The following is a 26,000-nucleotide window of genomic DNA, read 5'->3' as shown; positions in this document are numbered from 1 at the left end:
AACTACTGACGCGGCATGATGCTGAAAAGTTAATTCATGCTTTTGTTACTTCTAGGCTGGACTATTGTAATTCTATATTATCAGGGTGTCCAAACAACTCTTTAGGAAGCCTCCAGCTGATCCAAAATGCTGCAGCCAGAGTTCTGACAGGTATTGACAAAAGAGATCACATAACTCCTGTAATGGCGTCTCTTCATTGGCTGCCCGTTAAATTTAGAATAATTTTTAAAACCCTTCTTTTGACTTACAAGGTCCTCAGAGGCCTAGCTCCATCCTACCTGGAGGAGCTAGAGATACCTTACCAGCCCAATAGACCGCTCCGCTCTCAGAATGCTGGTCTACCCAGAGTTTCTAGGAGTAGAATGGGGGTCGAGCATTTAGCTACCAGGCCCCCCTGCTATGGAACCAGCTCCCTGTCCAGGTACGGGAGGCTGACTCCATCTCTACTTTTAAGATCAGACTTAAAACCTACCTTTTTGAAAAAGCTAATTGTTACTAATTCTGTAGTTCCAGTTATTATCATAGACAGACAAATTATCATACTTAGGGGGTCGTCTAATCATTAGGTTAACATCTTAGCTATACTGTTATAGGCCAAGGCTGCCGGGGTCCAGAAACATGATCACCTGACAGGCCTGTCACCCCACTGGGTCATGGTTTCCTCTCCTCTCCTTTCTATCCTCTACCTGTCCTCTCCCCTCTCCTCTCTCTACCCAGCCGGCCATCAGCAGGAGGGTCCCCCTACATGAGCCCGGTCCTGCTCAAGGTTTCTTCCTGTTAAAGGGGAGTTTTTCCTTGCCACTGTTGCTTGTCTGGGGTTAGGCCCTGGGATTCTGGAAAGCGCCTTGAAACAATTTTGATTGTAAAAGACGCTATATAAATAAAGATTGATTTGATTTGGTGTAACACATAGTTTGTGAACCTTTTAAAAAAAGAAACAAAAAACTGTCATTAAATGTTAGATTTTATTAAAACTGTCTTACCAAATTTTGTAGCAAAAATAATTGAATTACATAACAGCAATAACAACAATAATAAACATAAGAACACACACACACACACACACACATTATTTATCCAAAAGTATTCCTTCACCCACCTTCACTCGCATTTGAACCTAAGTGAAATCCCATTCCTAATCCATAGGGTTGAATATGACATCAGTACACCCTTTACAGCTATAACAGCATCGACTCTTCTGAGAAGGCTGTCCACACGTGTGTTTTTGGGAATTTTTGAAAATTCTTCCAGAAGTCCATTTGTGAGGTCACACATTGATGTTGGATTAGAAGGCCTGGCTCTCAGTCTCCCCTCCAATTCATCAGGTTGAGGTGAGCACTCTCTGCAGAAGAGTCAACTTCATCCACACCAGACTGTCATCCATGTCTTTCAGGACCTTGCTTAGTTCACTGGCGCACAGTCATGTTGGAAGAAGAAGAGCTCCAAACTGTTCCCACAAAGTTGAATGCTGTCCAAAATGTCTTGGTATGCTGAAGCATTCAGAGTTCCTTTCACTGGAACTAAGGGGCCAAGCCCAGCTCCTGAAAAATAATCCCCCTCTCCATCAAACTTTACACTTGACACAATGTAGTTCGACAAGTATCGTTCTCCTGGCAACCACCAAACCCAGACTTGTCCATCGCCCATGGAAACCCATTCCATAAAGCTCTCTGCATGCAGTTCTTGAGCTAATCTGAAGGCCACATGAAGTATGGAGGTCTGTAGTGATTGACTCTGCAGAAAGTTGGCAATCTCTTTGCACTATGCACCTCAGCATCCACTGACCCCACTCCATCAGTTTACGTGGCCTACCACTTCGTAGCTGAGTTGCTGTTGTCCCCAAACACTTCCATGTTACAGATGATAGTTGACTGGGATATTTAGAAATGAGGAAATGTCACAACCGGATTTGTTGCACAGGTGGCATCCTATCGAAGTTCCACACTGGAATTCACTGAGCTGAGAGTGACCCATTCTTTCACAAATGTTTGTAAAAACAGTCTGCATACCTAGGTGCTTGATTTTATACAACTGTGGCCATGGAAGTGATTGGAACACCTGATTCTGATTATTTGGATGGGTGAGCAAATACTTTTGACAATATAGTGTATATGAGAAATACACATTACTGGAGGGGGAAAATAACAGATTCTTGCAATTTTAAAACACCACAACAGTCAAAAAGCATTACAAAGTTTATCAGCCTTTTAACCATCAGAAATAATTTTTCTGAAAATAAAGAAACTCCTAAAATCAGTAATTACAACACCAAACAGTACGTTCAGCTGAAAATCAGCACAAAATAACTGAGGTTAACATGGAAAAAAAGTACAATTTAAGCCAATACAATAAACACCTACAAGCCATCTGTAACTTTCTTAGGAATCACAAACTAATACAGTATAATTGATGTCAATAATCCAGAGAGCATGTCACAATCTATCTGTATTGGTAATTGGTAATCCCTACATCTCCTCTAATATAGCCACCTGAATCGTGGTAATGTGAGTGATTAGTGCCAAATCCCTGGTTGCCACCTTCTCCGCCACCCTGTGAGTTGTAGTTGGACTGATTGCTGAAACCTACAAATAGTTTCAAGTAAAACAAATGTTAGTAACACTATCATTGGCAACATATGCAGATACAAAAACATTATTAGTTCGTCTTGCATATGTCAGAATGTTTTCCAATAATGTACACTTTAAAGGGTAAACATCTTGTACACACAATATATATACACACACACGTCTGTCTATCCGTGTATATATACACACATACATGTGTATATTTATGCACATTTGTGTATGTGTGTACCGGTATATATGCGTGCATATAGATAAGGTATTTCTGCTGACAGAATGAGTAGCTTAGAGTGCAAGGATTGTAACAAACCCAAAAACATAAGGGACTGAGGTTACTTGTAGAAGCATAAACACAACAGCAAGATGGAAGATGAAGGCAGGTTGAATGAGTTTACTTTCCACTTCAAAAGCAAAATCTACATACAGTATTGTTCATCAATGTTCGAGGACGAGGTTAGTTCTGGCAATTAATTTTTTCCATTTTAATGCACGCACACACACACACACACACACACACACACACACACACACACACAAGCATCAATGGCACTCAATGAGATCAGAAGAGGCTTTCTCGTTAGAACCCCACTTGTAATTTTGCCACCATCTCTGAAAAAAACCTGTCAGCATCCTGAATGCATTTGCCTCCATTGTTGATATAATATGGCTGGAAATCATGGTTTTCAAACATGATGAAATCCTCCCTCCCAACCTTCTGGATTAAATTTAATAGGATAAAGAAGAATGTAAGACACAAGCTTTTCGATATGGTTTCATCTCTGAATCCACAAGTCAAGATGTGATACATAAATGAGGAAGGGGTTGCACCCATCCAGGCCAGGCTGAGATGACTACATCTGTGAGTAATGTAAATAATTGTAGATACATAGATATAGCGAATATTAGTTCAAGAAAAACTAAAAAATGTAAAATGTGCTAATGAAAGTGCTATTAATTAATGTGCTCTAATATACATTTTGAATTTGGATGTCAAATATATTTCATTAAACATTTGTTTTCAAGACGGGCCCAATTAATAGTGAGACTTCAAACACAGCAAAGGATACACCCAGCATATTGGAGAGAAAGGAGATCACTGGGAGAGCCACCTCAACCCGTCCTAGTCCACTGAGTTTACCGTGACTATCAACACTGGCCAAATAATACGTGACCACACATGTAACAAACGCCCCCTCGGAAAAGAGCCTTTAGCACTGGGGGAATATAGTGACCTGCCTCAGGTCAGCTCGAATGCCAGAAAATGTGGACAGATGTTTTTTTTTTAAATTTGTAGGCCTGTAGTATGTTCCCATTTCTTGCAGTAAGTACCTTTGATGCATAGGCTTTAGTATTTTTGCACTTTATAAGTCCACTATGCAATGGCAATTTGTCTTTTGTAAGCCTGTAGAGTATTTTCAAAAAATTATTTATTAAATTTCTTTGAGACTTCATTTTGAATAGAATTGCTTTCTTCACATACTATTTATTTAAAAGTACAAAAAATATCTTCAATTGACAAGAAATAATTGAGATTAATAATCCCAATTTCAATACTGATAAAATAATCCTGATTATAATTTTGGCCATAAACATATAGCACATAAATATATAGCCCTTAACGGTACAAAAGAAATGATAGAAAAGCAGCGGTGGTTGTTGTAATAATTGCAAATGATAGTAGTGATACCTATGGGTGGGCTCATAGAGGAACTAAACAAGATGCAAGAGGTAACTGCAGCGGTATTGCCAGTAGTGATTGCTGCACCCAAGGCTATGACACCTTATTCCAGCTTTGGGATCAAAAACATGTGCTCAAAAGGCAATCTCACCTTCATAGCTGTATTCCTGGCCTCCTCCAGAACCCCCCGTCACCTGGCTTGGGTAGGCTGTGTTGCAAGTGTATGCACTTGTACTCCCCTGGCTGTGGCTGAAACTTCTCTTTCCCTGTCCATAGACCTGGCAATATTGGTTATTGGATGGTTGCCCTAAACCACTGCTAGACAGGTAATTCCCCGCACTTATTGTCCCTAGTGGTCCTTGAAAAAGAGTCTTTCCTCCTTTATGGAAGGGGGGGTTCTTTTTAGGGGCTTTGGCTGCAGATGTGGGAGTGTTGTAGCCATCACCTTGGTAGTATGATCCCTGTGCTGATCCTGAGGTCGATGGGCTTTTGGATAGCCCACCTTCTCCCTTTTTACCATCAAAGTTGAAGGAATCTGAGAAATAAATGCATGGTACATACTTAAACTTGGCATGAAAACCTATATTTCCATAAAATTGATGACTGGCACTACAATGAAGGCTGTTATTCCTTTTATTTAACAAACATAAATCCAGAAGCCCTGGTGATATTTCTAACACATGGAATATTGCAATCAGTATAGTAGAATAGCTCCTCATGCAATTGGCAGACACAAAGTGCAGAATTAACATTAAAATAAGTTGAATACAAACTGCTCTGTTATGAGTGTTATGCTGTACCTCTTTGTTAGTACCAAATACAGCAGGTGCAACAATGAAATTACCGTATTTTTAGGACTATAAGGCGCACCTAAAACACTGAGATTTTCTCAATCGACGGTGCGCCTTATAATATGGAGTGCCTTGTGTGTGGACTGAGTTCCAAAATCTGCTGTGCGCCTTTGGTGGGTGCACTACGGTAAACGCTCCACCCATCGATTAGCGGCACACCTACGCGTAAGGATCCCCTAAAATGGCGCCGGTCAAGCGAGACACGTATGAATGAGGCTTACTTTAAACTGCAGGCCATCGAATATGCGGCTGAAAATGGCAATCGAGCAATCTTAGTGTTTTCGCTTTATGAGGAGGCGGCATCTCTCCTTACGCGCAAGGACAACTGTTGCGCAGCGGCTGCCCGCGGATTACCAGGAGAGGGTGGCCATCTTCCCTAACCCTGACCCTAACCAGGAGAGGGTGGCCATCTTCCCTAACCCTAACCAGGAGAGGGTGGCCATCTTCCCTAACCCTAACCAGGAGAGGGTGGCCATCTTCCCTAACCCTAACCAGGAGAGGGTGGCCATCTTCTGCACCTACTGCCGCAACAAGATAACCGCGCCCAGCCACATCACCAACATGGATGAGATCCCTCTGACTTTTAACATCCCTTTGACCCACAAAGTGGAGAAAAAGGGACCAGCACAGTGGCGATACGCACAACGGGGCACGAGAAGTCGTCGTTCACCGTGGTTCTCGGCTGGCACGGAAACGGACAGAGCGCTGGATGACGGAAGGCGAACACTCCTTCACAAAGACTATGAGGCAGCGGCGGGCAAGTTATGCCACCATATGCGGGTGGATTGTAGACGCATGGGCTATGATACCGTCTTCATGTATTGTAAGAGCTTTCACAAAATCAACGCTGAACCGGAACCGGTCAGTGAATCCGATTCAGATGATTAAGAAGAGGAATTCGGGATGTTGGACATTGGCGGAAGAATGAATATTTTGTTCAATAAATGTGTCAAAACTCACTGTTTTACTTCCGGTGTCATTTTTTTACTGTATGTTTCAGCATGCGCCTTTTAATACAGTGCGCCTTATGGTCGTGAAAATACGGTAACTATTTTACTTCTAAAGATCATCTTAGCACAGGTCAAAGTGAAAATTATCTAAAGGAAGCATTTTTGCAGAGTTCCTGAACTCAAATGAAGTCTTATTTCCCAGAGAACAGATATACAGTGGTTTATGGCAGTGGGGTTCCCAGGTCTTCAGGTAAATCCACTGCATTTGGAAATATAAATGTCATAAGAGGTGTTCCTTTTCACTTATTCCTCAGGGTGTGCACTTGGAGATGAAGGAGATCAAGATGCTGCTGGACCACTACAAGTGAATTGTCTCCTTTTATGCTCTCTATGGAAGTCTATATATTTTGCTAGCTCGTAGGAGAAGATCTATGTTGCAAACTCATTGTAGCCACAGAAGTCTGACACAAAGTCACCTAAAGAGTGAGACAGGGCAGAGAAGAAAAAAAATTAGATTTGTAATATTGATGCCATAATTGTGGCAGTTAAATGAATTATCTGATTGTGTTTATCAAATTGAGTTTAAATGGAATTGGATTTTTTTTAGATTTCTCTGCCCCTCTCACACTCAAGTAGGTCAGTCCACAGAACAGGCTGCCAAAGAGGAAAATGGTAGTCTTGAATAAGGGAGGTGCTTGACAAAAACTGATTTCAATCCTGTGGCTTTAAAGCAGAGAAATGTAAAATCATCAAACTGGGATAATCCTAATTATTCTGCATCAGGACATTTTCCACAACACATTGTTGACACGTGGACACATTTAGTAAATCAACTTTTGACTAAAGTACACTATAATGGATTAAATAAATACTTACTGTATCCACTGTTAAGATTGTTGCTGTAACCATATGTTCCATAGCCACCTGCAAAAATGACATGTTAGACATGCTCCCTTTCTCACCATATAAACTCCATCTACTCTATCAACTACCTCCTTGGCCATTATGGAATGCTCTGCCTCTTCCACGACCTCGGCCACCTCGCCCTCTGCCATGTGAAGAAGCTGGATCTCCAACTCCTAGGGTTTCCATCATGCTAAAGGCTGGAGAATGCTGTTACAAAACAAGGATTTTTCAACATGTTTATACCAGCGGACTGGAAGGTGAGCACCACACTGTTAATGCATATACCGGTAAATAAAAATCCAATATATAGACATGATTTTAAGCAGGATAGAATAGATTACATTGAATGTGACACTAATACTGTTATGAGGTTCATAAAGGTTCATAAATTTACAACTGCTGCTTCTGCTTCAGAAGTTAAGGTACATCTTTACTAAACCACTACACACCGAGAATAAAAAAAACATTTTTCCCCAATTATTTTTCTAGTTAGATTATAATTTACAAGTGTGACTTTACATAGAGGCAGTTTGATGTATGATAAATTCTAATTCTGAGCTTAAATCATCTGCTTTAGTTAGGTACAGTAGTCTCAGTGCTCACCATGAGTGGTCCCTTTTTCTTTTTTGATAGGTCTGCCAGAGATCCCTCACTGGAGAGCCACTCCAATGCAGCCAAGGCAGCGTAGGCTTTGGCAACCTTCTTATTGGACCCACTGCCCTGAAACTTCTGAGTGTCTATATCCACTTCCATTACAAAGCGTTTGTCATGGCTGCCACCAGTCTCTGAAATTAGCTCATATTTAAGGCCACGTCGTTTCTCGTTCAGCTCCATTACAGGGTTCTTTCCATTTTTAGTCAAAATTGGACCCTGCTGCCGGACAGTCTAAACAAAATGAGTTATGACTGGTAAAAAAAAGAAAATCTCAAGAACTTTTTTACTTAATGTCATAGAGTAAATTGTTACCTCTGCAGTATCAGGGGCCTCTACATTGGATGTTAATGAGGGTACAGAGGTTGTTTCAACAGGTTTGATGACCGTCTTTAATTCTTCTAAAGGGGCCATTATGACCTCATCCTCCGACATTACTGGTTTAGTCTTTAGTTCAACTCCTGTGGCAAGGCCCATGTCTTGAAGAACCTACAGTTAATTCAGAAAAACAAGTTGTAAAAGATGACATGAGAACATTGGAACTTTGCGACTTTATAATATTGCAATTAAGGTTGATTTTCCTCAACCTTAAGCATCTAGGTCATTTAGAAATAACTCTAAATTCTGTCTACATGTCATTCTGGGATATGAAACATTCAGAGCAAACAATTTCTACTGCTTAACAAAATGTGAAAGACTGAAAAGTATGGAATGCACTGTTAATTGTACTGAATTTATGCTGCTCTCACCTTCACTGCTACATGAAGCTTAGCAGTACGTTTAGAAGGGCCTGAAGCTTCAAACACTGTTCCATCCACTTCCACAGACATAGTAAAGACAGGAACATGAACTGGGCCAGTCTGAGATACTAATTTATACTGAAGACCTGGCTTCAGCTGATTTAGCCTCATCAATGCATTCATAGTTTGTGGAAGATCGGTCTTTTCCTCTGGAGCTGATAAAATGAAAACACAGCGATGAAGCAAGTAATCACATATGTATATGCACACGCGCGCACACACACACACACACACATTTAGGTATATATGTGTATACATATTAATATATGTACGTTTTGTATTTATTTTCCAGACCCTTTCATCACCATCTAATATGAATACATTCACTATCACTGATCAGTATATCCTATTAATACTGAAAGGGTGACCAGATGTAAACAGAATTTTTGCCAATTTATAACAAGAAGATGCTCCCTGACTTATATATATCCCATAATCTTTTACGAGTGACATGCGGGAAGCTAAACATGATGCTAATTATTAAGTTAACTTTTCGGGACATAATAGTAAACCAACAAGCAAATAACCAATGTATCTTACATTTATTAATCAGTAAATTAAATTAAATAACATTACTGCAGTGCTGACCGATTTATCACTGAGTGTACAAAGTAGTGTACTCAAGCCAATTCCTTATATAGTGAATGAGGAATAGGGAAGGAGAGTGTAATTTGTAAAACTATTGATCTCCACTTGCAGTAAAGTCAATTGAATGGACACAATTTGTGAAGACACACAGTATTGTCTGGGCATGGTCTTAACGCTGAATTTGAAGTCTTAGAGTAAAAACCAAATCACAAGGTCAGAAGATTTGTCTTTAGAGATCAGGATTGTCTCGAGGCACAATCTACGACAGATGTACCTCCATAATTCTGATATGTAGTTCTGTATGTATTCTCTATGATCTATGCCTATTCTCTCCTCTACCTCTCCTCTCCTGCCTATTCTCTCCTCTCCTCCCTATTCTATCCTCTACCTGCCCTTCCCCCTTCTCCTCTCTCTCTGCCCAGCCGGCCAGCAGCAGGAGGGTCCCCCTATATCCTGCTCAAGGTTTCTTCCTGTTAAAGGGGAGGTTTTCCTTGCCACTGTTGCTTGTTTGGGGGTCAGGCCCTGGGATTCTGTAAAGCGCCTAGAAACAATTTTGATTGTAAAAGACGCTATATGATTGATTGATTTGGAAATTTGAAACAACCAAGTCTCAGGGTTGGCTTGATTTTGAGAAAATACAGGCACCACATCATCTGCATACATCATCCATCAGCCAAGCATGGCAGTAGCAGCATTATGTGGTTGGGAGTGTTTTTTTTGGCAGCTGAGACAGGGATACTGAACAGTATCAAAGGTGCTCTTGCCCCTCAGAGTGGACCAGATATTTGGCCTCCAAAATATGAGCTTTAAGCAACCACTATACAGAGTCCATCTTGCCTTTTTTGTGGAAAAATTAATAAAATAAAAATAAACTTCCACATACCTAAAACATAACTGTAGCCTGCTGTTTTAAGAATAATAAACAAAATTAGGGCAGTTTGTATTTAATATTGGAATGACTGCATTTCAGTGTGCCGTCATCTATTTTTTCACTCAGCTGTTTACAGAAATCACCCATTAAATCTGAACATAAACCACATAAGCTCGGGTCCATAATGTTGACAGAATGTAATGTAATGTGTAAACCCTCCGCTGTCAAAGGGGCTTTAACAACGCACTAAGTGAAGACTTGCGTGAATGCAATATCTTTGTTTCTGCCTTTTGATGTTTCCAAACAATTCTAAAAATTGTAAATATTTCTAAACTTCAGTTGTAGGGTATGGAGTGTAGACTGATTAGCAAATATTAAAAGTTTTTCTTTTGTTTTAGCAGAAGGTTGCAACATTACAAATTGAAAAAAAGACTTGAAAGGCTCTGGAAAACAAAAAAAATAACGACTCCCCATTTTCATACACATGTGGAGTGTTCAGAGTTGAATAAAACACATAAATACATATTAATTATGTGTATTTACATTTTTTTTGCAACTTCTTCTTCTTCTTATTTGGGCTCTTGTCATCAGTCCCATCTTCTTCCTCAATAGGCCTTTTCATTGAAGGGTTGTACATTGTGCTGGGTGGAATTTGCACTGAATTGCAGACATATACGTTTACCACAAGATCATACTATGCACATTTTACAATGCACCAACATAACAGAAATCTTAAAAAAATAAAAAAATAAAAATAACCAAAAACAGAACAGCAGCTCCTACTGATGTGTATATGTCAAAGTTTACCTGTGTACTCAATAGGTGTTTCGCTACGAGGCTTTTTGGGCATTTTAGAAGGAAGGGGATCCATTCCAAGCACTTTGTGAAGTTGTCCAAATGCTGACAGTCTTAAAGCATGCTGAGAATGCCAGAAATGGGGTTTGGTTTATCATTAACCACCATATAAAATAGACAGATACACAAATACACAGTGTTTTATCCGACTCACTTGTGCACTTATTGTAATGTCTTCTCGCTGCTGTAGATCCAAGTGATCAATTGCATCTATGGCCTCCTTTTCACATGGGTCAGAGATTCCTGCTCCATCTACAGCATGGATATTGCATAATATATTAAAAACATTATGAACAAAACACTTAAAACACACAGAGGAGGCATACATAATTACCTGCCAAAAGGATTCCTGAAGCCAGGCACTCTAATACCCTCCGCAGAGCTTCCCCTGCCCCCATGGGACGGTTCCCTGTCCCAATGGCTTTCTCACAGATGAGCTCCAGAGGCTACAGAGCATATCATGGAAGGACATATCCATACTTTTATGTGTCACAAATCTTTGGTCACTGCGCTATAAACCAGTGATCAAATGGTGCTTTACATTTTCCCTTGGCATTCCATGAGGAAAATATACTTTTTAAGGTCTATGATACAGTTCCAAGTATCAAACCCCCATGTTGTTTAGCAGCACTCTCAAAATGACTCAATTTTCTGTCAAGAAAAAAGCAACTCAATAAAAACAATGTGATCATTCACAGACAGACAGGCAGACAGAAATATAGACACCACATAAAGCTAAAAAGATTGCAAAATATATTAAATTATACAACTCTTAATGGAGGACATCTCACCCATCCACGAAGCGGTGCCCAAGTGGGGACGCGGGCACAAAGGTCCCGTAAGATCCGGATGACAATGACACAAGAACGTAGGCCATTGGCTCTGGCCTGGGAAAACAAATTGGATCGAGACATGCACTTAACTGTATAAAGCACAAGAGGCAACAAAGGTACAAGAAACAGTATACAAATGAATTCATATGGACTGTATGGAAATAATTATGACAATATTGCTTTCCTGACCCTATTCAAAAAACATTATCACATTTGTGAGCGCATGTTCATAGCAAACAATATTATGGGTGTCAATTAAACCTTTGAATCCATTCAAAAAAGATGTAGCGGAACATCAATAAAATTTAGTAGATGAAATTGTTTCTTAAAAAAAAAAAGTGACGTGTCTAGAGCACTACCAGAGAAAAGCACGTTAAGATGTAATAGTCTTGTTTCGGTTAATCAAAGCGTAAAAAAACTGTATGATTTGGAAAGTTATTAAAATTTGAATCATTTATGTAAGCTATTAATACTGTACACACATAACAATATACACTGTGATAAACAACAAAGGAGATCACACATCCCAGATCTCAGTTAATTAAATTTTGTCATTGAAAATCGTCATTGATTAAATAGTGTAACCACGTGAGAACAAAATAATCAAAGAAGCATCAGTGGAAATCACCTAAATCAATCACCTAATATAATCATCTAAATTCAAAAGGGAAAAATTAAAACTGTTCCACAGGCTGATCCAATTTATGTGGATTTCCGCAAGCATTCACACACCTGAATGCACAGCCTACAATGCCTGGGAGGCATACTTTTGATTAGATGGTCTCCTAAATTTTGGTCAGAGGAATAGCCACCCACTCAATAGCCTTCATTATTCAGGTGTTGAAATACTGCAGCTACATATACCCAGCATTAATTTGTATTGCTTCCGATGAAACCCAGGGCACTATGTTCCAGCATATTGTTTGGTAATGGAAGTTTGTGTGGACCCTTTTAAGGACATGCATCTAGGGCTGGGCCAAAAAAAAAAAAAAAAGATAATGATATGTTCCACGATAGATATGCAGTCAATATCAATAAAAATGCATTTGATAAAATGCGTGATAATTTTCTTTTGCTGTTAGAAACCAGAAGTTGTGAAGCGCAGTTGGTTGCCTGAATAAAGGCACTCGCTCTCTGGTAACCTGTCAACATAGAGTGATCACTGATCAGTTAAAGTGAAATGCTAACAGTCAATAATGTAACAGTATGTTTAACTTCGCCATTTTCTCAACTTGGTTCTTCACATGGAGTATGGGAATAGTAAATGAGTGCCACAGTGCGCAAAGAAATTGTAAATAAACCGAGCAAAATCAGCTCATCAGTATTGCAGATTTTTGGTTTCAACAAATCGGACCGTAGTCAGCCCAATGTGGTCTGTAACTTTCTGTATGTAAGACCATCATCCCCACTAAGAGTGGCAAAACAACAAACCTTTTTTTACTACCTCAGCCCAGCTTTGGAGCAAATACGTATTTGCCAACGTCCAACATCTACAGCCGCAGCACTACCTAACAAGCAGCAGTCCACCATGGAGAGATACTCTGCAACGGTATCTCAAATCACAGAAACGTCTCCATTTTTCCACACACAAGCTGGTCACAGAGTCAAAAACTAGGTAGGACTCAAGACAGAAGATGTTGGAAAGGGTTCTAGAGCAACAAAAGGCCATCGCTGAAGTTCTCTCTTCTGACAAACACAACAGACACCTGATCCCAACATAGTGGGATATTGACATTCTTGAGAGTCAATGAATGCAGCATTAAACCTTACAGACTCCCTTTCTGGGGAGTAGCATGTGACAGTTTCTTACATTAAACCTCTGCTCCACTTTTTCCACTCCAATTTGCTGAAAGTCAGTGAGAGAGACACTTAGCTCACAAAAGAAATGAAAACAACAATAATGGCCTCTCTTGATGAAAACTATGCTTGTGACACAGTTGATCTCCTTGATATGGTTACCCTCGTGGACCCTAGGTTATAAGCTCCAATACATCAATCCAGAAAAGGTAGGGGCTGTTAAAATGAGATTGGTGTCTGAAATCATGGATGAAGACCAGGGCTAGGACCAGGGTCACAGGCAGGGCCAGGCAGGGAGCAACAGACCAAAGTGCAGAAGGAGGGCTACCAGCGGACCACCTCTGCCATTGGGCTTGAAAAAGAAACCGAATTCATTGGGGAGCTTCTTTAATATACTCCTCTGGACTGGTGGAGAAAACATGAACATAATTTCTCCAGGTTGTCTCGGATGGCAAAAAAGAACTTGTGCATCCCTACAATCAGTACCCCCTCATATTTCCATGCCATTTTTACTGTATATATATATATATATATATATATATATATATATATATATATAAACTGCTTAAAAAATTAAAGGAACACTTTGAAACCACATCAAAAAATTATGTTGGATATCTATACAGATAGACAGGGCAATGCCACATCCTTTAAGCAAAATAAAAGTTTTCAGCCTACAGAGGTTTTAATTGTATAGACACCCTGAAAATCAGAGTCAAATAATGACGCGGCAGGCTAGTCCATTTTTCCACAATTCAATTTCTGCAAGTCAAAATGCTTCTCAATATCTTGTGTGGCCCCCACGTGCTTGTATGCATGCTTGACAACATTGCAGCATGCTCCTAATGAGACGACAGATGTTGTCATGTGGCATGGCCTCTCAGATCTGAGTATGGGCATCCCTGAGCTCCTGTAAAGTCTGAGGAGCCCCTTGGCAGTGCCTGATGGACCGAAACATAATGCCCCAGAGGTGTTCTATTGGGTTTAAGTGAGGTGATCGCGAAGGCCATTCAATTGTATCAATTCATTCATCCTCCAGGTACTGCCTGCATACTCGTGCCACATGAGGCCTCGCATTGTCGTGCATCAGGAAGAACCCGGGACCTCCTGCACCAGTGTAGGGTCTGACAATGGGTTCAAGGTTTTGATCCCGATACCTAATCGGAGTCAGACTGCCATTTTCTAGCCAGTAGAGGTCTGTGCGTCCCTCTATGGATATGCCTCCCCAGACCATCATTGACACACCACCAAACCTGTCATGTCGAACGATGTTATAGGCAACATAGTGTTACCCTCGTCTTCTCCTGACTCTTTCACGTCTATCACAGGTGCTCAGGGTGAACCTGCTCTCATCTGTAAAAAGTACAGAGCACCAGTGGGGGACTTGCCAATTCCGGTGTTCTCTTGCAAATGCCAGTCGAGCTCCCAAGGTGCTGGGCAGTGGACACAGGGTCTGCTACGGGACGTCGGGCCCTCAGGCCACCCTCATGAAATCTGTTTCTGATTGTTTGGGCAGAGGCCTTCACACTAGTGGCCTGCTGGAGGTCATTCTGTAGGGCACGAGCAGTGCTCAACCTGTTCTGCCTTGCACAGAGGAGCAGGTATAGGTCCTACTCATGGACTGAAGACCTTCTATGGCCCTGTCCAGCTCTCCCAGTGTGACTTCCTGTCTCCTGTAATCTCCTCCATGTTCTGGAGATTGTGCTGGGAGACACATTGAATTTTCTTGCTACAACGCGTGTGGCTGTGCCATCATGGAGGAGTTGGACAACCTGTGCAACTTCTATAGGGTTAAGGAATCGTCTCATAATGCCAGTAGTGATAATGATCACAGCCAAAACCAGCACTAGTGGAAAACCAGCCAAAAAGATCAGGAGGGAGTAACTTGAAATTACCTCCATGTGTAAAACCAGTCCTATTTTGGGGAGTTTTCTCATTGTTGCCACTCTCGTGCACCTGTTGTTAAGTCCATCAAAACCAATATAGCTGGATATGATTAACAATGCCCTCTGCCACTTAACTAATCAGATCATTATCAGAGAGGTTCAATTGATTTGATTCCATGCTCAATAAAACATGTTCCTTTCATTTTTTTGAGCAGTGTATATCAACCGATACAAAAAACGTATATAATGATACCGTTTCCAGCCCAGCCCTATATGCGTCCCCATATCACTACTAACCAACCTGTCATGCTTTAGATGTTGCAGGCAGCAGTATGAACTGTGAGTTTCTCAAATCTGTTTTATGTGGTCAGTGTTAACCTGCTCTCATCTGAAGAGTAAGGGCTACCAAGGTGACTGCCAATTCTAGTGTTCCCAGACACCTCAAAGCTGTGAATACCCCACAAGACCCCATGTTGTGTATTTGCACCACCTTCTTAGAGTGTGTCTCAGAGTAGTGGCCTCTTGGGGCTGTGACAGCTTTCGCTTGCACTGGTGTAGCCTGTCTCCTCTCGGTAAAAATGTCCAGCCCTTAAAGTCGGAAAATTCTTCTTTTCAGTTTGAAATAGGTAAACTTTGAAGGCATTTTGAGCAGAAAGGCCAAGGAAAAGGGCATTGCCTGCACACTCTTCATATTTAACAAACCACAAAGAACTATAAGAAGTCGACCTTTTGATTACAATAAGTGTGGGGTGCAATCAGCCATAATACAGGAAAACCCTGTGTGGGTGCAGAAACCACCACTAGTGGTAAGGACACTGAAAAGACAAAACTTGCCCAGAATTACCCAGAAAAGATGGGGACAGAATATGGTCTATATATTCACAATATAGTATGCATATATCTTTAAACTCATTTAATATAGTTTGAGATTCATAAACATTCATCACTATGGTCTTGAGTCAGTTTGAAATGCAACACTCCAGTAATATCTATACTGCAGTGGTATTCAGAAGGTATACACATGACTAGGTTAATCATAAAGGTTTCCTATGTAACAATCACCTTAAGTACACTTCAAAGGAGTAATAACAAAATATACAATATACACATGGGATGTTCAAATTAAAGGCAAAAGAACATTCAACAATAAAACCATACTTTAAACTAATTCTGTTTAAGAGACAAAGACGAGATCCAAACCTGGAACCACTTTGCGTGGCGAAGAGATGCCAAGGCAGTTAGGCATTTCTGCCTGTCCAGAACATCCAGGGGATCGTTGACTGAAAGCGATTCTATTGGCAGGTGGAATAAGAAGACAAGGTACAGTTTGACCAAGGGGAGTTCTGTCAGACGGCCAAGGGGAACACAAGCAGCCTTTCCAAACCACAGGCAGGAGGAGAAAGAGAAGGGGGAGACATCTCTCCAGAATGATTATTTTAACCTCCCTGCATAACTAAGCCCAGTACTATGAGTACGGTAATGTGATATCATTAGCTGTATTTAGTAGAAAATAAAATTCATGTTCAATAAAATAAATACATAAAATATGTATTTATTATTGCATGTATTTACAGTACCAAAATGTTAAAGTAGGATTTTTTTAATGGTAAAGAGGTGCAATGATACACAGAAAATCTTTTCTGTACAACAAAAAAATCAACCAAATCAACTGTGTGACCAAATAGATCTAACTACTCTTTCTAATAAGTCTGTCAATACATCTGCAAAAGTCTCCAACCTGTATGTGTAAAGCAAAATTTTAAATAAATTCTAAAGTGCAATTACTTGTTACACTGTGTTGCAAAACAAATCCACTAAAATTTTGTATTCTATTCTATTTAACTCATATACTTGTGTTGTATTGGTAAAAAAAATTAAACATACTGACAATCACTGCACCCCTTCATACGTCATACAGTGCTTCTGAGGGAGGTAGGGTCTGCTCTAATTTAGGTGTTACTAACAGGAGGTAAAACCCCCTTCCCCTTTTCCCCTATACTGGGTGCACTGCAATTTGCCCCTTCCGAGACAGAGAGCGGCCAGTTGGTCAAAGGTCCAGCGTCCCTATAAATTGACAAACTAGAAGGCTTGACAGAGAGAATCAGAATTTGAACCTGAGGTTCACAAGTTATCAAGTGCACAAAAGGGGTGTATCTAAACAAGTCCACACTGCAGCAAAACTGATGGCTTAAAAAAGAGCCAAAATGGGTATCAGTGTTAGCTCAGGGATACAGATAATGTCAAGGTTAATCCCCTACATACAAAGAAATACTCATCACTATCAAACTTTTATAATGCAAAAACAATTTTGTCCTCTAATTTCAAACCTTGTTTTGCAGTACAGTTAGCTTTATGCTCATCAACCTAAGTTATAACCAAGGCTGAACTGTGTGAAGCTAGACATAACTACAGTGCCCCATGCCATAATCTGTGACCATAAGCCTTCACTGTTATGTCCGAGACCAAATTGGTCATTTGTTGGGTCAATATTTACTGCATGTTCTGCTACTCATTTTTGCTGCAATGCAAACTGTCCATCATGACAAAAACATGCAAACAATGTAGTTTCTTCCATGTTTGGGCAAATTCTCAGTGAGCCTTCATTTTGCTAATATTTGTGTTGGGGAACCGCATAAAAAAAAAAAAATCTTCAGCAGTCAGCTCAAGGTCCTTCTGTTTAAACTTACCTCCAGCAGAAACCTTTTCTACATCCTCCCGAACCACTGGGGAGGTCAGGTGAATAGTCAGAGTAAGGGGAGGCACCTTGCTGTTCTTGATAATTATGCAAGCTTCATTTGTTTTCGCTGTCACCACATACTTGTCTTCTGTTGCCTGAAGATATAATATTGAAGACATAAACCACTTTCCTTAAAAATGGATAAACTCAGTTATAGGAACTAACTTGCCAGGGATCTTTCAATATCTTGGTACAATTTGTTACAAGTCACAAGTTGGGCTGACTTAACAACGATATATCATTTATACATAAATATATTTCTATACTGCAAAGCAGAGCTGTGGCAGAACCTTGAAAAATCATGTATCCAATATTGGATGTGATGCAGATGTAATGTATTGTGTCATAGTCATGGCCATTTTTAATACTTAAAAAAAATTGAAACAAGCCAAGAACCTATGGTACTCAGCTATGTTATGTTATGCCTAGAAAATTGCACTGAAAATCCCAAAATGAAAATAAAGATATTACATATTTTTATTGCTTGTTTTATTGCTTTTGAAATATCCATTAAGGCCTGGGGGGTGATAGATTTATCAAAATGTATTTTCAAATATCAGTCATATTCATCTTTAAAAGTATCCCCCCTCCTTTGAGTGACATCCTACTTATGCAAGAAGATACCTGTCAAACACATACCAACATCCAAAAGATATCTGTTCTTCGTTAAAAGGACAAAGGCTACAGACAAAGTTTTTAAGCATGTGCTCAAAGCACCAAAAGCTGATGTTTCCACAAATTTTGCTGCAACTTTGGGGACAATAAAGATGTTATTTTATGTGTATGATTTGTAAAAACTGAATTAAAAAGCTGCCACAAAGATGAACCTATGCAACCAATTTAAGAGGACACCGAATGATCATATTACCAGGTGCTGTTTGGTGCATAAACACCTCAAGAGTCAGAAGTCAGGTCTTTGAGAAGTGTAGAAATCAGAAATTTAGGGGGCTATTACCAAAGTACTCTGTCTTCATTTTTTAAGATTAGAACAATATCATCCCTTTTTGTGCTGCAAGGTTTCAAAGAAATTTTGCCCAAAGAGCTTACAGTGCTGTTTGTCCTGAAATGGTTCATAGTTCTGCCCCTCAACTATCACAATAGGACACCACAGGGTACAACAGTCTGGGTTAATGGGGAAATGGGAAAATGAAAATAAACCCAATAAGACCAATCTGTAATGAATTGTGTTATTCATGACAGTATTCTGCATTAAATTTTTTCATTGTCATTCATTTTGAAATTCAGCCACATTTGAGATTTTTTTTTTAAACCTATCTCTTCTCCTTGCTCCACACTTTCATCTTTCTCTGCCATTTTCTCCTATACAATCTCCTCTCCTGAACTTTGATGCTCTTTAGAAATCGATATTCTTTGATTTATATACACTATATAATGCCTTGACAGAAGATTTGCATGATTTTATTTATTTATTTTTTTAAATCAACTACTAGCATTAACCTGCTCATGTATCACAGACTGGAACTATACTCGATTTGGGTTTAACTTTGTAATCTGTCCTGTTCCTTGATGCATCTAATGTTGCAGGAGTGTATTTAGTTAACAAATTTAAACGTGTACTTTTTGTGTCATCATTAAAATATGTATTCTGGTCTTCATTGGAATAGAGGGCTACAATTATATAAAGCATCTTTACAAATGCATGTCAACTTTTAGAAATGATTAAATAATTTTATTATACCTTAAAAATAACAGAAAATACATAACGGACAGTTGATATTCTTACCTTGAGTTGTGTGACAAGATTTTCTGATACATTTTTCAGCAGATCACTAGTAGGCTTGTCCCTACATAGAAGAACCAGCTCTATGTCCAGGTCCCCTTTCAGGAGTAGGCCCTTGGCAACTAGTCCCACCCTCATTACACCACGCAGAGTGCGTGTAGCCTGATCTTTGTTTTCACTGTCATAAAAACAGATGGAGGAAAACAAGTTTAAAAAAACTTCACAAATAACTACACATCTTGTTTATGGATTAATTCACTAGTGAATTCATGAAAATTACTAACCTTTCCTTATCATTGTCTGTGCTGTCAGACTCAGACTTTGTGTTTCCTTTCTCTTCCTTATCCAGCCAGTCAGACACAGCCTTAAGGGCTCGCTCCGTGTGGGATACCATATTTTGTACATTTTCCAGTTCCTCCTGACTTGGGTAGATGACCGAATGTTTAGCCATAACATGTCGGTCATCATTCATGAAGACACGCATGGAACGATGACGCATTGGTGGAGGCTGGATGAAAGAGGAAACTGAATTTTACACTTCAAGCTTTATCTGTATGCAACTTTAATATATACAATGTAATACAAATTGTTTCACATGGAAGTTAAATGAAAAAGTAAAAACCAGATCAACCCTACCACACACCCATTCAAACATGCATACAGCTATTAGCAGAGATAGTGGATTTAGGTCCAGACCACTGCAGCAATGTGAGAGCTAAGGCCCTAGCTTCTGGTTACACTGCCTTCACAATCAGTTACACCAGGGGTCGCCAACCTGTGGCTCTGGGAGCCACGTGTGGCTATCTATTCAAAGACATATTGTGCAGAAAACCAGATATGCCTCCATTTCTCTCTCACTCACTCACTCACTCACTCACACACACACACACACACACACACAGATTTGATTGATTTTTCAAAAACTCAATTTAATTTATGTAATTTTCAGAACAAAATCATGATCCAAACAAAAAGAAAAAGACATTCAGTTGATGAGACCTCCAAAGACCAGCTCCTCGACCTCCACCAGACATAGTTCATCTTTGAGGCACCATGCGCTCTTAAACTCATAAAAAATTGCGTGTTGCTCTGTAAAAATTAAAATCCGTTCTTATTTGAGCTTTCACCATCCTACAGAAGATGGTCTGAAGATCCCAGTCCAGAGATCGGCCTATCTTGTTCCTCCTGTTAATGTAGATGTAATGTAGGCCAGTTTTGTCTGACCCATAAGGAAGTTCAGTAACTGGCACTTAGCTTTCTCTCTCCTGTTGTATCTGAAACCCATAATAAAGACAGTTTGTGTAGAAGGCTTCACCAAGTAGGGAGAACATCTGACTGAGCATCAAGAACAGCACAGAGAGGCGACCACACTCTGAGAAACAGTGGAACACCATCTCTCTGTGGTCACAGGATGGACACTCAGCCCCGTGAAGGATCCTCCATTGTAGGTTGCACGTTTTTCAAAAGCAGCTGCGAGTCAGGAACATTCCCCAACGCGGGTGTTAACCTCACGTCCAGAAAAGGGTCGTTATGATTAGCTGGCCTCCGTCCTTTACAGAACTCACTTATCAGCTCCAGTTGATGTCTCCACCCTCCCAACAGCTGGTTCAGGACCCTCACTGACCTCACGCCTGCATGCCGAGCCAGTGCTGCTGCATTGTCCAACCGGGGCCCACACACGTTCACCAACTGCCCCAGTGGGATGACACCAGCCTTATGCATTTTCTGGGCCAGTTGTGGTCCTGCCTCACACCCGAAATGGGTCCCATAGATCACCAGTTCCTCCAGAAGCCAGAAAATGGAGTTGCAGGTAGCCCATCTCCCCTGTGTAAACAACCTCCATACCTTAGAAAGTCTGTGATAAAACCCTGGGAGGTCATCCATTCTGACCCCTCTTAGGTCCATTAGAAACATGGGTGCTGCCAACCCCAGTCCACTACATCGCCTCAACACAGCTTTAGCCACAGGTCTCCAGACCAGATCCGGTGGACCACACAGCAGCTTTTGGACAAACTAGAGCCTGAACGTCGCTCCTCTGCTCTCCAGGTGGACCAAGCCAAGTCCTCCTTCCTATGATATCCAAAACAGACAGTCCCAGAGAAAATCCACAATGAACGCCTGTATCCTGGACAGCAGGGTTGGGGGCTATCTCTTTGTTTGTTTCTTTGTTTGTTTGTTTGGGTCTTTGTTATTGCTTAGAACTATGGACACTTGTCTTCTAAAGGATGTCTCAGCAGTGGGGACTTGCAGCCCAGAGGAATCCACCTCATCGGGAACACGACGCGTCCATGTCAGCTGAGCTCCCGCAGCCATAACTTGTTCTAGAGGAAGGGAGGGACATTCGAAACCACCACCTTCTTAACTGGCCAGAGGAAACAGCGGCGTCAGCACACCATAGATAACCACTACAGCCTCCACCAGCTGATCAGCCTTATCGGTGCAGTCCACAAAAACCACCACCGTGCTGTTCATCCTGGAAGCAGACTTCATGCTTCCGTGACCCACAATCCTTCCCACAGCACACACCTCCATGGACACACCGGTGAGGAGAGTTTGACGGCATGTGTGTGGGTTAGTTTTTCCAACCTTGAGACTCCCAGCCAAAAAATTCCAAAAAAGACAGTGAACAAACGACCAACAATTACAGAAAAGTGCTCCCCAATGTGATTAAACACCACCCAGGGTGACAATATAGGTTAGAAATTAGAAAAGGTTTGGAAAATACACTCCTAACAATCACTCACTCCCATAGCCTGACACACTCACCATTACTCAGAAAGAGAGGACAGAAAGTGGCTGACATTTTATTGCAAACCTGCCAATAACTGCCACTGTGCACTCAAAAACTTTGGCCGGAATGCACAGAGGTGATGAATGTTGTCATTCAGACTGTAAATAGCAAAAACTTTAAAGAGCCTTCAGTTTCGTTTGTCACTGGATGAGATGGAAGTATGTACTTCAATGTCTTGCTGTCTTACAAAGATGTGGCTGTCCAGAAGGTTTGTGCTAAGGCATTTGACTGCATGTCTGGAAATTGTTAAACATTCCTGAGCAGCAAAGGGCTAGCCTTTTCAGAGCTAGAACAGCCAGAGTAACTGGAAAAGCTGCACTTTTATGGTAGACATGACAACACACCTGAACACACTGAACACTGAGTTTTGTTGTATACAGAAATAAAATGTAATTTTCTGTAGTACTTTATTTATTACATAAATTCAAAACACTATTCGTACTATGAGTACGTGTCTGCTTTGTTAACTTAACATATTAACAGTTATTCAGATAACTATACCATAAAGAACATCCGAGCAAGGTTACCAAACAATCAAGTCTAACTCCATAGACGAAGCACCGCTTCTTCTTCTGCGTCGCTAAAGGAACTCGTTCCTCAGGTACACACGCCTAGAGCTCCCTCTTGTGGTTGTCAGTGTGAAAATAACGAACATGTGAAATTCTGTAATAATGTATTTATATAAGTCGCTCCAGAGTACAAGCCCTGACAAACTTTGGAAAAAAAGGAGTCCGGAAAATACGGTACATTTTAAATGTCAAAAAAGAATTGCAGCTCCTGGCAATTTCTTTTTTATGGAAACTGGGTCCAAAAGGCTCTTTGAGTGTTAAAGTACCGTATTTTCACGACTATAAGGCAGACCTAAAACACTGAGATTTTCTCAAAAATTGACGGTGCGCCTTATTAATATGGAGCGCCTTGTGTGTGGACTGAGTTCCAAAATCTGCTGTGCGCCTTTGGTGGGTGCAGTACGGTAAACGCTCCGCCAATCGATTAGCGGCACACCTACGCATAAGGATACCCTAAAATGGCGCCGGTCAAGCGAGACGCATATGAATGAGGCTTACTTTAAACTGCAGGCCATCGAATATGCGGCTGAAAATGGCAATCGAGCAATCTTAGTGTTTTCGCTTTATGAGGAGGCGGCATCTCTCCATACGCGCAAGGACAACTGTTGCGCAGCGGCTGCCAGCGGATTACCAGGAGAGGGTGGCCATCTTCCCTAACCCTAACCAGGAGAGGGTGGCCATCTTCCCTAACCCTAGCCAGGAGAGGGAGGCCATCTTCCCTAACCCTAACCAGGAGAGGGTGGCCATCTAACGCGACAAGATAACCGCACCCAGCCACATCACGATACGCACAATGGGGCACGAGAAGTCGTCGTTCACCGTGGTTCTCAGCTGCCACGGAAACGGACAGAGCGCTGGATGACGGAGGGCGAACACTCCTTCACAAAGACTATGAGGCAGCGGTGGGCAAGTTATGCCACCATATGCAGGTGGATTGTAGACGCATGGGCTATGATACCATCTTCATGTATTGGAAGAGCTTTCACAAAATCAACGCTGAACCGGAACCGGTCGTTGAGTCCGATTCAGATGATTAAGAAGAGGAATTCAGGATGTTGGACATTGAAATAGTGCAGCTGTTTAATTCAGATACAGAAGATGAAAACTTTGATGGTTTTGTGGCGGAAGAATGAATATTTTGTTCAATAAATGTGTCGAAACTCACTGTTTTACTTCCGTTGTCATTTTTTACTGTATGTTTCAGCATGCGCCTAATAATACGATGCGCCTTATGTATGTTTTAAATACAGAAATAGCACCCATAACTGAGACTGCGCATTTTAATACAGTGCACCTTATGATCGTGAAAATACGGTATGTCAACCCCTGACTTACACCCAGGGTAGCCTTCACCTCAGCTCCAAGATCACCATTGCTGCATGTCATCCTCTCGGATTGAGTTCCTCTTCTCACAAATTTTTAAATACTATTCAGAGGCAAAAATGTGCCATAGCCTGAATAGTCCAAAATATGTGCCGGATAATCAACCTTCAATCACTTTCATATAACCAGACAGCCTTTAACAAATTGACATTGTAAAAAAAAAAAAGCAATATTTACCATTGTCAAAGATCTGCCAACTTCAATATCCAATGAACACTTCAAATTCACAAAGGATCTCCTTTCAGAAAATTCTTCTTCTATAAAGAATAAACATGTACATTTTAGGAACATTTTTGTTTCAAGATTAAATTGTGTTCTATGACATTTAATATCTCACATGAAAAATGTATCCAAAATTTTATCATGTATACAAACATTGTCCATGCTTATCCCTGAACATGTGCATTTCTTGGGGTGTATTGTCGATTTGTTTTTGTGGGTTTTGCATGTTTAATTTTTACTGGAGCCTCTTGGCAAGGTCATGTTTTCAAAATTCCACATTTTACCTGTATGAAAGGGTTAATTTTTTTTAATTTATTTTTTATTTATTATAAGAAGTTAATTTCCCCACATTTATTGTGACACACACACACACACACACACACACACACATATATATATATATACATACATGTGTGTGTGTGTGTGTGTGTGTGAATATATGAACTGCCCATTACCGTCCAAGTCATGGACCTATTTTGCACGTCCTGTAAAGGTCCAGAAACGGTTATTGCCCGGCGGATGCAATATATAGAGTAGACATCCTGCACGTCCATCAGACGTCTAATGTTTAGTGGGCAGTAACTTCATGCTGGCGCCGGGCCTATTGGCGATGCCGTTACATTTCACCCTACAATACAATTTTCAGCAACTAAAAACATATTCTAATTACGGTATGACAGATACTCAATGTAAACAGATTGTTTTATTTTACTGTTATATTCTATAAAATAATCAGGACGGCAGCTGTTTAGCCACTCTTAGCTGTTAGCTTACCAACGCGGCATTGTGCTGTGTGTTAAACAAAATTAAAAACATCAAAAAGCTGTTGTAGCAATATTGTTGTGCATTGTTGATATATCTTACACACATGCTAACATTTGAGGGACATTTCTCTTTTTACTTACCGGGGTTTTGTTACTGCGCTGTTACGATGCAGAACAAGCAACCAGTTTCGGCCGCAACAATGCAAATAAAAACACTCCCATTGAGCTCATTGGTCAAAACTCTCACGTGACAAATATCAGCGTATTGCATACAGAGTATTGCACAAAGGCCCTAGAACAGGGGTGTCAAACTCAAATTCACAGTGGGCCAAAATTAAGCGGTGAAGTAAAGTCACGGGCCAAACTCAACATTTATTGAAAAATTAACTGCAACTGATATGTAATGTTTAACCTTTTCATATGGAAACAAACTTTAGTTTTGCTTATATACTGAATCTGGAACAACCAACGCTTGATATTGCAAACACATGAGAAATTAAATTTGAAATAAAAGACACATCAGTGGTATTAATTCCTTATTTAAA

General features: G+C 40.5%; 1 protein-coding gene across 7 annotated transcripts; it reads right to left on the bottom strand.

Annotated features, from left to right (window-relative positions):
• Nucleotides 1–946: 946 nt before the first annotated feature.
• On the bottom strand, nt 947–25,702 carry ilf3b (interleukin enhancer binding factor 3b). Of its 7 annotated transcripts, none has more exons than XM_011606017.2 (18): nt 25,597–25,701; nt 24,647–24,726; nt 20,011–20,234; nt 19,730–19,904; nt 17,936–18,080; nt 16,449–16,540; nt 11,524–11,619; nt 11,067–11,178; nt 10,887–10,984; nt 10,685–10,796; nt 10,421–10,534; nt 8,368–8,573; nt 7,934–8,107; nt 7,571–7,852; nt 7,054–7,174; nt 6,938–6,985; nt 4,412–4,795; nt 947–2,582 (listed from the first exon to the last, which is right to left on the bottom strand). In XM_011606017.2, the coding sequence occupies exons 2-18, from the start codon at nt 24,647–24,649 to the stop codon at nt 2,440–2,442; spliced, it is 2,529 nt and encodes an 842-aa protein (XP_011604319.1). In that variant the 5' UTR covers nt 24,650–24,726; nt 25,597–25,701; the 3' UTR covers nt 947–2,439. The 7 variants fall into 7 exon arrangements, with proteins under 7 accessions (XP_011604319.1, XP_011604318.1, XP_011604320.1 ...); XM_011606016.2 differs by lacking the exon at nt 16,449–16,540 and adding an exon at nt 15,739–15,836; XM_029839755.1 differs by lacking the exons at nt 947–2,582; nt 4,412–4,795; nt 16,449–16,540 and adding exons at nt 6,036–6,537; nt 15,739–15,836 and having other exon boundaries at nt 25,597–25,702.
• Nucleotides 25,703–26,000: the final 298 nt, after the last annotated feature.

The sequence above is a fragment of the Takifugu rubripes genome, chromosome 8, assembly GCF_901000725.2.
Source record: "Takifugu rubripes chromosome 8, fTakRub1.2, whole genome shotgun sequence".
NCBI lineage: Eukaryota > Metazoa > Chordata > Actinopteri > Tetraodontiformes > Tetraodontidae > Takifugu > Takifugu rubripes.
Note: the sequence above shows the minus strand (reverse complement) of the source record. Positions and strands in the feature narration are given on the sequence as shown.

What these genes read in the sequence shown, in the direction of transcription:
- ilf3b (XM_011606016.2), bottom strand. An exon ending in ATCTTGTCACACAACTCAAG is followed by an intron (nt 18,081 to 19,729) that starts GTAAGAATATCA and finishes TTATATCTTCAG; the next exon opens with GCAACAGAAGACAAGTATGT. An exon ending in TTCAGGAATCCTTTTGGCAG is followed by an intron (nt 10,985 to 11,066) that starts GTAATTATGTAT and finishes TCCATGCTGTAG; the next exon opens with ATGGAGCAGGAATCTCTGAC.